This window comes from Halichoeres trimaculatus, unplaced genomic scaffold (assembly GCF_033239565.1).
Source record: "Halichoeres trimaculatus isolate MK-OKI-2021-1 unplaced genomic scaffold, fHalTri1.1 fHalTri1_scaffold_22, whole genome shotgun sequence".
Taxonomy (NCBI): Eukaryota; Metazoa; Chordata; class Actinopteri; order Labriformes; family Labridae; genus Halichoeres; species Halichoeres trimaculatus.
In genome coordinates this window covers 7358326-7372118 of record NW_027437200.1, presented here as the reverse complement: position 1 = coordinate 7372118, position 13793 = coordinate 7358326, and the positions used below count along the sequence as shown (strand labels likewise).

The following is a 13793-nucleotide window of genomic DNA, read 5'->3' as shown; positions in this document are numbered from 1 at the left end:
TGTCATGAATCAGAGCAACAACGTGGGCATGCTGCCAGAATTAGCTCACCCTAATGTCGGGGGTGATTCAGAGTAAGTATTCTTTAGCAGAGGCAGAATTCATGAAGTAGTCAGAGTTACAGAGCATTCAGCTCTGTTACAAAAGGGTCGGTTTAATGGTGGTGATTTGGTGTGAATGCAAGAGACTTTTCTGAGCCTGCAGAAGCATCCCTTGTTGTTTTGGTGTAGACGTGTCAATCTAAAGTGTTCAAATTTTAAGATGGTACTTGAGCCGCTACTTTAGCTAGACATTAAGTCTTTAAAAAGATGCTTTTTAAAGGCACTCATGTCCTCCAGCAAAATGGTGAAAATAAGGAGTGCTGGAAGCAAACAAAATTATCAAGTAGACTGCAAAAGCAGGGGAAGAAATTCAAGGTCAAGGTGATCAGTGAGGAAGACCTCAGAAAAGTAAGTTTCTGAGTGACAAACAAGAGGAAGATGAGAGTTACAGAGTAACAGGGACAGCTGTAAGAGAGGGTAATATAATTTAAAGCTTTGGAAAAGGCAAAGGAGTGAGATAATGACATTTCTTTTCAGTCTTGTGCAGGTTCTGAATAAGTAGATATGCTGACTCAGCATCTAGACCAAACATGCCCCTCTCTGTCATACTGATGCCTTCAAGGCTGTCTGTCCCTATACAGACATCTGTAATGTGTACATCCTGGTTACAGAAGAAAGTAACTCAAGAGATGAACCAGATTTTGAAGAGCTGGGGCACTTACTCTGAGGAGGAAAAAGCTGTTAATGATACTGTGAAAATCTGAATTTGGGTGGCCACACATACTGCTGTCAGTGCTACAGCTGGTGCTGGTGCCAAAGCTTTCCTCAGGGGTGACTCCATTGATTTGTTTTTTTGGGAGACTTTGCAATTCTATAACTCTGAAAATCAGCCATACACGCAGATAATTTATTTTTTCCCATCATGTGCTTTGGGTTTTTAACTGTTGAATAAGTATCTGCCAGCTTATTCATTTTTTTTGTTATATTCAGTAATAAACAGCAGAATAAACATTCCCACACAGCATGTTTCATAAGCTGTTTGTCATGTATGGTTTTCAATACGTGATCCGAGCTTTGACAGAATTTCATTTTTTAAGCTATATTCTTTGTCTTTTGTGCCTGTTTTAGAAATGACCACAGGGGTGGGCTCAAAAACACAGGGAGGGAAGGAGAGGACATAAAAAAGAGGCAAGGATTCAAACCCATGGCCATGGTAACAAGGTGAATAGGTCTTGTACATTAGGTGTGCACCTCTAATATAGACCAAACCTGTGATCCAAGTCTTTTATTTATTAGTAAAAGTGGGAGAGCAGCCTAATGTTTTGAGCAGATTAATTTGTATGGTATTGTTTGGTTTTATATTGTATCATATCTTAACATATGATATCACAATATTTTTGATTGTCGGGTACCATATTGTATTGTATTGGATCATAGCATATTGTACTCTATTGCTCACTTTGTTTCCTCTACGTCATATCTTGTCACATGGTCTCATCCTCTTGTATACTGTTGCATCGTTTCAAATTGTTTACAGTCTTGCATCGTTTCGTAATGCCTCCTATCCTGTCACAGTCTTTAACTGTCTTGAATCATCTCACATGTTATCATTTCCTGTTGCACCTTCTTGTATTGTCTCTTATAGTTTCTCATTGTATTGTACAGTCTCATTATTTTGTATCATATCCTTTTCCTTATAAGAGGAGACACCGAATTACAACTTATATTTCTCTCTCCACCATGCTGTATGTTGCACTGATTGCTGTTTCCCTGGTGTTAATGGTTGCCAATAAGAAAAAGGGCAAAGAGTGAGATTTGCAGCAGCATACATCAGAGCACAAGTTTTAGATACATGTTGATTTGTGGTGGGTGGCATTTCAGTGAGGGCAATAGGTGACTCCTGAAGAGTTTATCAACAAAGATAAGACTAAATGGAAGCTGGAGATGACAGGATGACAGTCAATATGATGTTAGAAGAAAGGAAGGAAGGAGTGAAAGAGTGAGGGCAAGCAGGGTGAGAGCATTCATCCAGTGCATGGACTCATTGTAAGAAATCAATTTTTAATTTTGGTGTAAGGGTGGCAAAGCTAGCCTACCAACAGTGCTTCTGAGGGCTTAATTACACAAAACTGCCCCTGAGTAAGGAAGGGTGGAAGGGAGACAGAGGAGGAGAGCAGTGATGAGAGAGGTGGAAAGAGTGAGGAGGACGAGCAGAAGGGGGGAGACGGAGAGAACGACTGACACGGAGGGAGGAGTGTGAAATGGGCGATAGCAAGGTCACTGTCTGGGAGGGAGACAGGAGGCGGAGGGCTGTGGTGGAGAGACAGATGGTGACGTGCATGAGAGAGGAATATGTGAAAACAAGACTGTGGGGGGAGAAGAGAGAGCTGATTTCACAGCCCACCACTCTGACTGGGAGCTGAGAGAAAACAGGCATACATCACACGCTGTATGAACATGGCGTGTGGGTGACTTTGAACACACACACACACACAAGCACACACACGAGCAAATAAAAAACTTCATAGGGCTTCAGCGCCTCTTTTGCTGCCTCTTTACTCTTCTTCTGCTGTGCTCTTCCTTTGGATTTCTGCTGCCTGGAGGGTGCCGGCCAAGCGTATCAAAGGCGTTTGACCATGGTGGCGGCATGAAAGCCTTGCCCCAGACCATAACACCACTGATAATCCGAGCTGTGCCACTGAACTAGCACAGGATGAAACACACCGCTGTCTACCCCCGACCACTTACTTTCCTCTTTATTTTCAGCACTACCCTACCTGCTGCTCTCGCTTACTCTCATTGCAGGTTTTCTTGGTGCCTTTCTGCCTGGTTACCTCTCTGTCTCAGCACAGCTGATGTAGTCATTAGAGCTTGACCCCAGCAGAGGAGCTGAGCCCATAAGACTTAACAACAGCATGAGCAACCAGTGAACTCAGGCTTCTGGTTGGCTTAAGAGAGGATCACTCACTTTATCTTCCAGGTTTTATAAAAAACACTCAAAACGAGTAAAGAAGTGGCTCTGACTCTGTTTACTACAAGCCTTTCAGGCAGCTCATGTCTTTTTTTCTGGTTATTTTTCATTAAATATGTAGATGTCAAGTGATCTACATCTTGCATGAATATAACATCAGCACCTTTTAAGTAAAATTAGAAATTAAATGTATCTCCAGCCCCGCTGACACCAAGCAGTCCAGTCTAGATCAGTACAGTATGATACGGGTTGGCTTGGTTAAGCCTGGTCCTGTTTGCGTTTCCACAGCCAACTGTGCCCCCTCATGGTGGTGGCGCGTAAGCTGGATGCAGATAGCTGCATCAGTTAAATAACAGTGGCGCCATAGCAGCGTTACACAGTGTACCCCTTTAATAAATCCAATGAAGAAGTAAGAAACCGTAACACAGCAATCAAAGGGCAACAATGGGAAACATCCAGCAATATGTTTCCTTTGTGAATTCCATGTGATTCCTTTGGTACACAATCAAGTTTTGTTTGAGAAGACTGTGTGCCGCCAGCAGAAATACAGTCACTGTCACAAGGTAAGTGATGATTGTGTTGTCCAATCAACGGACTGTAGTGTTGTAGCTCCACTGGGATTGGATCAGTTTAGTCTGGCACCCCTACAGAAGGGTTCCGAAAAATGAGAAGGTTTGTCTCAGTTATTTGGGGTTTGGTTCTGGCTCACACTACAGGATTTTTGGCCTGATTTAACCCAGATTCGGTCCTCCCGACAATCGAGGAAGAAATTTGGTCAGGGGCTAAAATCGGCCCCAACGTTTGGGCAAGATTATCTTCTAGTATGAGCGGTTGACAGATGAATCTTTAGCGCCGCGATCATCTCACAGACTCGTCGGAGCCGCCTCGATAATTTTCCAACATGTTTAAAATGTATCTGGACGATTACATTCGATCGACGATTCATTCCCACTGAGGATGACAACAGCCAAGAGAGAGAGAGAGAGATCCCCCTTACAAGAGACCGGACAGCTGACAACAAACGCAGGCTCAAAGTGCAACTGAAAGGCTCCCGGTCAGCTGACTGCGCGCTCCACTGGCCCACTCGAGCCAGATCAATAATGCCTTTAAAAATAACACTCAACCACGCCATTTTCAGTTGCAAACTGTTGTTTTATCAGTGATGGGTGTGAGATCATGCCATTATTGGCTGATTGTTTGAGTCAACAAATGTGGAAAGAGTAAGAATTGGTGAGAGTAAAATAATAATATGCCACTGTCTCCCTCAGGTGTGCATAACTATACACTTTAAATAAAAAAAATATATATATATATCAAAAGGAGAATTTAAAATTGAACCAGTGTTGTGTACAGGAGCAGGCTTTGAACAACCACATTATGCATTCCTGCTACATTACCTATAAAGAACGACCAACGAAAACATAACTTAGAATTCTATGATTTGAGATTCTATTTATACTTATCTTTAGTTATTACACATTTCATTAAACATTAATCATTTTAAGTGACAATTCATGAAACTTAACTATTTGCAAAGAATGGAGATATTACAAAGACTGGAAGCTCAAATCCATTAGAAGAGAAATATCTATATGATTAGATGGATATCAAACTCATCACGTCCTTTCCCATTAAAAAAGTGCAAAGAGAGGTCAATTAGAGGTCAGTTCCCTCTGTTAAGGGGAAACATATGTGTTTAGACCAGTCTCATATGAAAAATTTCACCAACAGGACATAAGATAACTTGTCTGTATGGTAAAAGTTCCCCATGCTGTCAGCGAACCTTTCCTTCTGATGTAAAGATAACAGGATTTTTAGACTCCTGACTTGACTGGAGGAGGTTTTGAGACATGTTTTGTTGTGCTGACCCAAACTAAATCTGAATAAGATGATGCTGCCCTTGGCAAAGGGTCAAACAGAAAACGTCAGTGTGTGATGTTTGTAGTAACACCACGTCTCTCACACAGTCTCACCTTACTTTAAATTCTGCTTCATCGTTCAGTTTTCTTTCCTTATGTTTGTCTTTGAAACATATTAAAATATGTAGCTGACAAATTCTGTTACATTATTCATTGGAACGTTTTCATGATTTGATGACATACATATTAAAGTTGTGGTTTCAATTCATTCTTTGACTTCTGGCTATTTGTTTTCCACTCCAGCTCGGCTGCTTCTTGGGAGATCTATCAAACAGTCTTTAACACTTTGCTCTCATACCATCTGTTCTGACTCTCCATTTCCAGCTCTTTGCTCACATAGCTTCGTTTTCACCTCTGCTGTTAGCTCTTGTCTGTTTCCGCACTCACTCTCACCCCCTCCTCTCCCCTGAGCTCCGTCTGTACGTCGACTGTAAATCCAGCCTTGTCTTGATGAGGGAGAAGATAGTTAAACGCCTTGGGAAGTTTAAGACCCACTGGGGATCCTTCCCGATAGCAACCCAAATAATGAAAATGTAATTCTGCAGGCATAATTAAGTTAGAGATAGGGCGATTACTGTGCGATCCATTAAAAGTGATGGCAAAAGTAATTACTTATTCAATCAGCGCGGTTTTATGAGGAAATGCGATGGCACCATGTTGCGTCGCCTCTACACAAGTCATTACATTTACAAGGGCATAATACTTTAAGCAGTGATTGGTCCTCTTGGCAGCTTGTTAGGCCATGAATTAAAGCTCTGATGAAAATAAAAGTCATTTTTACTTAAAGTGGAAGGAATAAAGTTTTTAAAAGGCAACTGTCCTCTACATATCAATCCATGACTGTAAGTAGTGTGTCTTAATGTCTCTGTGGCTTCATGGATGCAACTATAAATCAGAGTCTGTCTGTGGATGTGTTTTGCATGCAGTGATGAGCAGAAAGAGGAAATTAACACTTGACAGATATTTAGGATTCTATGTGTTGAACAACCTCCCAGTCTAAAGCGTGGAAATAATATCTGCACAGTCTGATTACGCTCAAGTGTTTGTGTTCGAGTCAACACAAATGCAGCGCTGTGGGGCTACGTGAGGATAATGTTACAGTATAGCTGTAAGCTTTGTACTTTTTTTATTTATTTATTTTTGATGTTTTTTTTTTTCTTTTCATTGCCCATCAGAAACTTAAGATCTGCCCTTTGCATCTTCTGGGAAAACGGTTGAAAAAGTAACTCCCTGATAGAGCTGGTTGAAAGCTACGTACTGCCTGGTTTAACCACCAAAGGAAGTTCTCTGAGACAATCGAGCATGATTTTAACTATTATAATTGTGTTTTGAAAAGATTATTTTTCAATAATAGATGAGCTTTTTTCACCAGTCGAGGCTAAGTAAATCAGATGACACTCCTTTTATCCATAACGTATTCAATCACAACCAAAATCAATTCAATCAAATTTCCCATCATATAATCCACTCATGAATTAAGAAATAATGGTTAAAAAAAAGCACCAAACACATAAGCAATATTCAAAAAGATGCACGTTTCTGAGATGTCTTTTGTAATGTCTCCTGGATTCAAGGTTACCCCAGTCCTGCAATGCTCTCTGTAGAAAATCAGGTCTTATGGTGTGCATATGACCTGGTCAAGCACTACTCTTTATCTGCAGATATGAATAACATAAGACTGAATTACCTGGGATCAACAGGTGTCAGACCGTTTGCCATTGAGGCCCCATTTACACGACAACAAACAACACAGTGAAGACGCAGTGAAAAAAAATCTGTGTTTACACAGAAATGCTGAGGGCCTGAAAATGCTGTAGTAAGCATGCCAGCCCTGTAGGTGGTGCTATAGCTGGCTTGTCCAGAAGCAGCTTTAGGGAGATCTCCATTGAAGTAGAGTTGAGCTGATCATCTGGTGTATTGGGGAATACAAAGTGCAAAAGTGGAGCAACAGATGCACATTTTGTTGAAAGACAGTCAGCAGATTCAGCAGATTCAGCAGCACAAGCACAACATGGTGGTCCGCAACGATCGTATCAACAGTACTGTTGGACTCGTGGTTGGACTGTTGTATGCGCTCGCATGAAGCAGAGTGTGTCATCAGCGTTCCAATGAAAACGCCAGCTTACTGTTTATACCTCAACGGTGTCTGCAGTGTTTCAGAAAATCCCACTCTGGAGGCCATTTACAAAAGTTTGGGTTTTAGGTCGGCTGAAACACCGTTTCCGTGCAAACACAAGGCTGAAATGCAACAAAACTTTTGCGTTTCACCCTAAAACCAGCGTTAACAGCCCCTTAAAGTCCAATCAGTTTTTCCAACTTCTCTTTCAGCAGGTATTGTCTGTTTGGATGCAAACATCCCATTTAAAAAACTAAGGGTGAAACACAGCTCACCATAGTGCAACTCTGGAACCCGCTGGCCTCCATCAAACAATGCCTTAGTTTTCAACATTGCATTTAAGTACGTCTGAGCATGTGCAGCAAGGAAACTCAATTCTTTTGAGTACAGTAACTACGCCTTTGTATTTTGCCCTCTGGCAACTGCATGCAGGGCAGCTCTCAATTTATAAAAAAAATAATAACCATTAAATAAAAAATCTGACCAGTACAAGAATGTATTTGGTGAAAATGGAATGTGATATTCATAATACTCATAACAATGTTTAAATTGGTGAAGAATCCCCTGAAACTAACATTTATTTTGTATTTATCCACCTCAAATGAGACTTCTTCAATCAACATAACACTTCCACACTTACATCTAAATTTCACTGACATCTACTTTTTTTTTTTTTTTTTCTCCACTGTTAGCTAGGTGTGGCTAGCCTGATAGAAAGTGACACCTTAAAGAAAAGAGGCTAATTTGAAGTGAGTGATAATAATAAGTTGGTTCGAGACTAATTTAAACATAATTATCAATATAGTGTGAACTATGCAAGTGACCTCATCTGTCAAAGCCTTCAAAAATGTAGTCGTTGTGCATTGTGTCCAAGAAGAGGGTGACAAATGGTTCACAAATCTTGTTCAAGGTATAACTGGTGAAGCTCTAATAAGTCAGACTTCCACATAAAACAGTTGCCCCCTTTTAGTGACATGTAGCATCAGGATTTACACACAACTAAGTAGGTTAGAAGTTTGCCCAAATCCCCAATCCAGGATAACAAATTAGTGTGCTGGTGATGGAGGGATTTGTAGCTCAGCAAGTAGCTCCTACCATCAATATAAGACAGGAAGATAAAACACACTCACATCTTTTAGGCATCCCATGAAGTTGTTGCTGACTGGTGATCCCGGCAGGTCAGCCGTATTCGGGCTCCCTCCAATGTAGAAGAAGTCATCAGAGCCCAACATGGTGTAATCCTCCTGGGTGTAACCAGTGGTGGTCAATATACCATCCACTGAGATGGTCACCTGGCATGGGCGTGGCCCAAAAGAGACAGATGACGAAGACAGAGATAGACGGAGAGAAAACAGAGCAGAGATAGAGAAGAAGTAGAGAATGACGAGAGAAATTAGAGGAATGAAGAGGAAAAACAAGGAAGAGAGTGGATTAAACACCAGAGAGAGGTGAGGCTGCTCCCTAAATGGCATCGTTTGGTTGAGTGGTTGGTTGGTTTGGAGTGCAGGTCAGACCGGGGGTTTCACTCCAGAGTGCAGTTGCTGAGAGAGAATCAGTGCTGCTCACTTTTCAGACTCCATCAGACGAAACAGAGTCATGGGAAATGTAAGATTTGACCATAGTTATCAGGTTTAACTGCATCTTTAAGATAAGAGAACAAATCTTTAAACCTATGGCTTTCAAAGACCAACTGAAAAATACTGCACCAAATTTCACACAAATAAGAAACCTGGTAAAACTATTTTCAAGAAATCTTTTGAACTTTCCTTATGGTTTAACGAGCTACTCTCCAACACTGCTTTGGAAAATCAGTCCTCACTCACTGAATTACCACCAAAAAAATCCTCTTTTCAATATTTGCCTTAAAGTCTTGTCTTTTGTGCAAGGTTACACAGTCTGTGCCACATGTTTGATTGCTAAGGAAGCAGCAAGCGCTGAGAGGAATCAAACACACAGCCGCAAGCTACTGGTGTTAGATAATATTCAATAAAATGAAGAAACAAGGCTCAGTGTCCCTGGAAATAATTTTTGAAACACATTAATGAATGGCACTTCTTAGATAATCCTCCGGGCTTTGCAAAAAGATAGTTTTTTTTTTTATTATAATTAACGGTAGTCTGATGACTGAAATATTAAGTATCACAGTCTATTATAGCTTGATCATGGCTTTTTTATCATTAAGGCATGTGGGGAGACTCTAAAACCTTTCTAAGACTAAAGAAATATATAAAAACTTAAAAGATGATATGAGCTGTTTTGAAGGGTTCAAAGAATACCTGAACATTGAATAAAATGAAAAATGATACATCCCTGGGTCATCAGAGAGCATGTTAAACAAGGAAAAAAGATTCTCTTTACTATCTTTTTTGGGAGTTAAAAAGCAAGTTCCTTTTTTACATTACACTCATTAGACTGCAGAAAACCCCTCCACTCCTACAAGATGCTAATGAGTATAATTTGGCTAATTGTATCTGCTATCGGTTCTCCAGCTATGCTGCTCAACAGACATACAAACAAATAATGTTGTTTGATTTGGGAGGGATCTAAGCAGTTAGTGACCAATTTATCGTCTAATTATCCTAATGGAGCTGGTCTGGGTGAAAGTGGAGCACTCGTCTCTGATTCAACATCTGTTATTCTGCATAAGTGTACACGGGTAAGATACAACACTGCAGGGAGCTGTGCACACAACCATCTGCTGTCCATTACCTTTGGAAACTTTAAAGTGACGCCAGCACAAACTCATCAGAAGAAGAAGCATTTATATATAAAGTTTTTGCAACTTAAAGAAAATTCCTGATCCGTTCAAAACTGCACAATTTGAAGTTCTGCTCAAACAGACGATACACTTTTCTAAGGTCTCCAAGATGAGAAGAGTCTTAACTGAAAAATCTCAGCAACTGCACTCAAAAGGTCCATCACCCCATCTGAGTGCTGGTCCTCTCTTTTCTTTAAAGTTTCTCTTTTTTTTTTTTCTTTTTTTTTTTCTTTTTTTCTGTTGTTTGTATTTTCCCGTACTCCCCTTCTTAACAGGGCAACTCATTTTTATGTCTGCTGTTGAACGTTGGTGAGAAAGAACGAACATCGGTTGATTGCGGTGGTGTGATGGGTCGTCTCTGGAGATCTCACACGGAGCTTTCAGCGAGGCAACTCCCTGTATCTCATGTTGACAAAAGAGACTTTACACACGGCAAAGGAGGCGAAACAGAGGGGCGAGCATCAGAAGTGGTTTCTAAAGTTCCCAATGACACCTACAGTACTCATGGGAAACGGTCTATGAATGGCACTAGCTCCAACCAAAAGAGACGACAGGATGACAAACGCTGACTGAAATATTGAGGTCAGGCTAAGCTCTTCGGCTTTGGGAGGCTATAATGGTGACATGTTGGACGTTTGTTAGGCTAACGGACTAGCATTGGCTAGCTGCCAGACACCTTTAAAATTCTCAGCATAAGAGAGGGAATTAGAGATAAGTCGTGAATTTGATGCCTTCTTTCTCTTGCACCCTCAATCATCCAAGAGTCAAACATGGAATTCATGAATCAAAGGTTCAAATGTGAGCTCACTTACTCAAAATCTGCCAGATGAAACAAAATTTTGAACATCTCGGTATTGTTCAATCAGAGGTTGGACATTGTCCTCAACAGACAACACATCACATTAAAAATAAAAAAGTAAACATGTTTAATTAGACATGAAGAAACACAAAACAACTAATAAATAAATAAACAGATAATGAATTACAAGTGGGTCTGTTTTTTGCTTCCAACTGCCCTGGAGCAAATGTTGATTTTGGAGGCTGATCGAGGAATATACTCATCCTTTCTTACCCCAGTCAGTCAGTCATTCAGTTTTTTACATCGAAGATAAGAGATGGATTGATCTTAATGTGGATTATAAAGAATCAAATATCAGAAATAACAGGGTGGATTTGGAAAGTTGTTATATAAAAATTTACTATATTTTGGAATTTCTTATCTGATGTAGAGTAACAGAGCTTAGGTATCTTTTATCTGTGTGCACACTGTGTGGCTTATGAGTGACAAGAGAAAAATACCAAAGGCGAATTTGACCAAAAACTTAATTTGATGCACTGGATCACAATGTGGATCCTTGAATTCCCAAGAACTTTTGTCAGGATCCATCGCTCTATACTTAAAGGTAACAAGACCTTACAGGAGAAATCAGTGGTTTCTGAAATGTTTACTGTACTGTCATTTTCTGCCGCTTTATCAAGGGGGTTTTGATATATTATGTGTATAAAACAAAATGAAACAAAACTCAGGTCTAAATTCATCATTATAGCCAACCAAAACAAAAAGACAGAAAAGAACCGTCAGACCATGACTAAAAGTAGAAACCTTTGGAAAGAGAAGCACACAAATCCACTGGATCAGGCTCCCTGCTCCAGTTGGATCCTTTTGTTTTCACCCAGCTGTTCTACAAACTCTTCTTTAGCCGAGTACTCACAAAAACCAAACAGTCTTTGCTGCTCTGTGCTGAACTGTGTGTACCACATTGAAAAAGAAAACACAAACTGCTGCTGTTTCAAGCCAAATATACTGCTAAGTGTTTCATGTAGCTTTGAGTTTAAATCATCAGAAGTATTTTATTTTACGCGTTCATGCGCCTTGATGCTCCTGTGGTGGGCGAACGCTTTCTGTTATGTTATTAACCTCCCATTGTATTCAATCAATTTTTCCTCTTTTGTGCTTGTTACTCATACACCACCAGCTGCCTACACATTATCAGAGCGTTGTTAGTGGTGGTGAACGAGAGCTCGCTCTGTGTGTTGAGTCCTGCAGTGTGCTCAGCTGAGCGTGTTACTGGCTCATTGACCAGATCTGGCTCTATGACTGGGAGCTGGCGGAAAGTGGATGCCCTGTGAAGTAGTTAAAGGAAAGGGGGGTCGACATGAATCCAGCTGTGCTGGGAATACCACCAATGACTCTTGAATTGCAAATAAAATATCTCATTGACTGCAAGGAGGAACTGAACTGTACTTAAAACGTGAGATGTATTTCATTTTCTTCTGTGGATAGTAAGGACGAAAACAAATCTAAAGGCATGTAGTTCATACCTGAGGGGCTCTTATTGTTAGTTAATGACGCTCAGACATGTATCATAGTGGCCACTGTTTTCCAACTTGTGAAATGAGACCTCCAGGAACTCAACTTGAGGCCTACAATGGAAACTTTTTTTGTAAGAGGGAATCTAGCTGTTTGTAAACATTCTCTGCAGGAACACACATTTTACCTTTAACTGATAAAGGCTTCATCAAAACTCTGAATCAGCAATTTCTGACTGATAATTCACATCCTGACAAAGACAGTCTACCCACCAGGTAAAGAGGAGGAGGCAGCTAGCTTACCGTGAGAGTAAATCACTTACCATTGTTGGCACTACACATGCTATTGATCAGAGAGCTTTATGAGAGAGAAATGTGTTAAAAATCCACAACATTACAGCTGTAAGCTCACAAAGAAAATCATAACACAGAGAAATGCGCCCGCCTATCAGCTTGGGTCAAAGCCAGAGCTGTAGGGAGGAAGTGAAAGAGAAAAATTTCTGTCCAGCACTGGACGTTGAGAGGTGTCTGGCAGCTTGTCAATATGTTTTAATGGGCGCAAGATTTTGTAGAGTTCTAAATGTGGACTTCTGACGAGGCTAAGGCTGTTTCTGGGTTAGTAGAGATTTGGGAGAGTTGGGGAGCCTCGAGCGAGTACTGTTTTAGCAACAGTTGCCAAAGGGATGGGGGAGAGAAAAGGGGAGGGAGGAGGGATCTAAAGCTGACTCCGAAAAGAGTTGAAAGGGTTGGAGGGTGAACAAAATCTGTTAGTACTTTTGTAAGTAAGGGAAAGTCAGACACAAAAATGGTTGTTAGTACAGTTACAACAAAGGTTTGATTCAAACAGTAGATTAGTAACACTGTTTTAGTAAATTTAGGCAATGTGACCAGTGAGGATTCTTTAAAAGTCCTCTGCAATTTGATTGCTCAAACCAGGTCCAGATTTGGACTGAATGTGATAGTTCATGTGACGAGGGTTTGTTTTGGTTAAGAGGAAACAAAATGAACCCATACAAGCTAAGAGGGTGACACACAAGCCATGCACTTACATGGGAAGTTGACAGGAAGAATGGACATGTAGGGATGGGGGAGTCCGTTAGACAACACAGACAAACCAACTACCAAACAAAAAACAACAAGCAAGATGCAACAAAATGGGGACGGAGCGAGGGCAGAGGTGGAACCTCAGAGCACCACAAACACCAGACAAATGGGGAGGAAAAGAGCTTTCGATGTTTAGGATTTTAGGACAAGAATGCAAAAGAAAAACCGTTGAGACACGTGTGCCACAGACTGACACGTGTCGGGCAAGAGCAGCATTTACATTCGATGATGTGTATGCTGACATGAGGATGTTCTAGTCTGTTGAAACATGCAAACGGGGTGCAGGAACACAACCACTGGGTACTGTGGGTACTGTCAGCTTGGAGTTGGAAGTGGGACAGGATGTGATCAATCAGAGATGAAATCAACGGAAATGAGAGGGTTTTTTAAAGAATAGGGAAAATCAGGAGGCGGGGAGAGGACATCCATGTCTTGGTGAATAGAGGAATTAGTATTCTAGTAGTAGGACACATCAACACTATCTCTGCACTCCATAATGTATTCAAAACAGAGAAATCTGTACTCAGTCATGATTTCAGCTCATAATTCCTCTACTAGAAGGTCTCTGCATTCTTG

At 40.8% G+C, this 13793-nt stretch overlaps 1 protein-coding gene across 9 annotated transcripts in view; it reads right to left on the bottom strand.

Annotated features, from left to right (window-relative positions):
• The window catches only part of nrxn2b (neurexin 2b), a 920596-nt gene that overhangs the window by 527540 nt on the left and 379263 nt on the right, over positions 1-13793 (bottom strand). For all 9 annotated transcript variants that reach the window (XM_074699347.1, XM_074699355.1, XM_074699353.1 and 6 more), the window contains one exon: positions 8176-8337. In XM_074699347.1, the coding sequence (XP_074555448.1) occupies positions 8176-8337 (162 nt within the window). The remainder of the gene's footprint in view (positions 1-8175; positions 8338-13793) is intronic.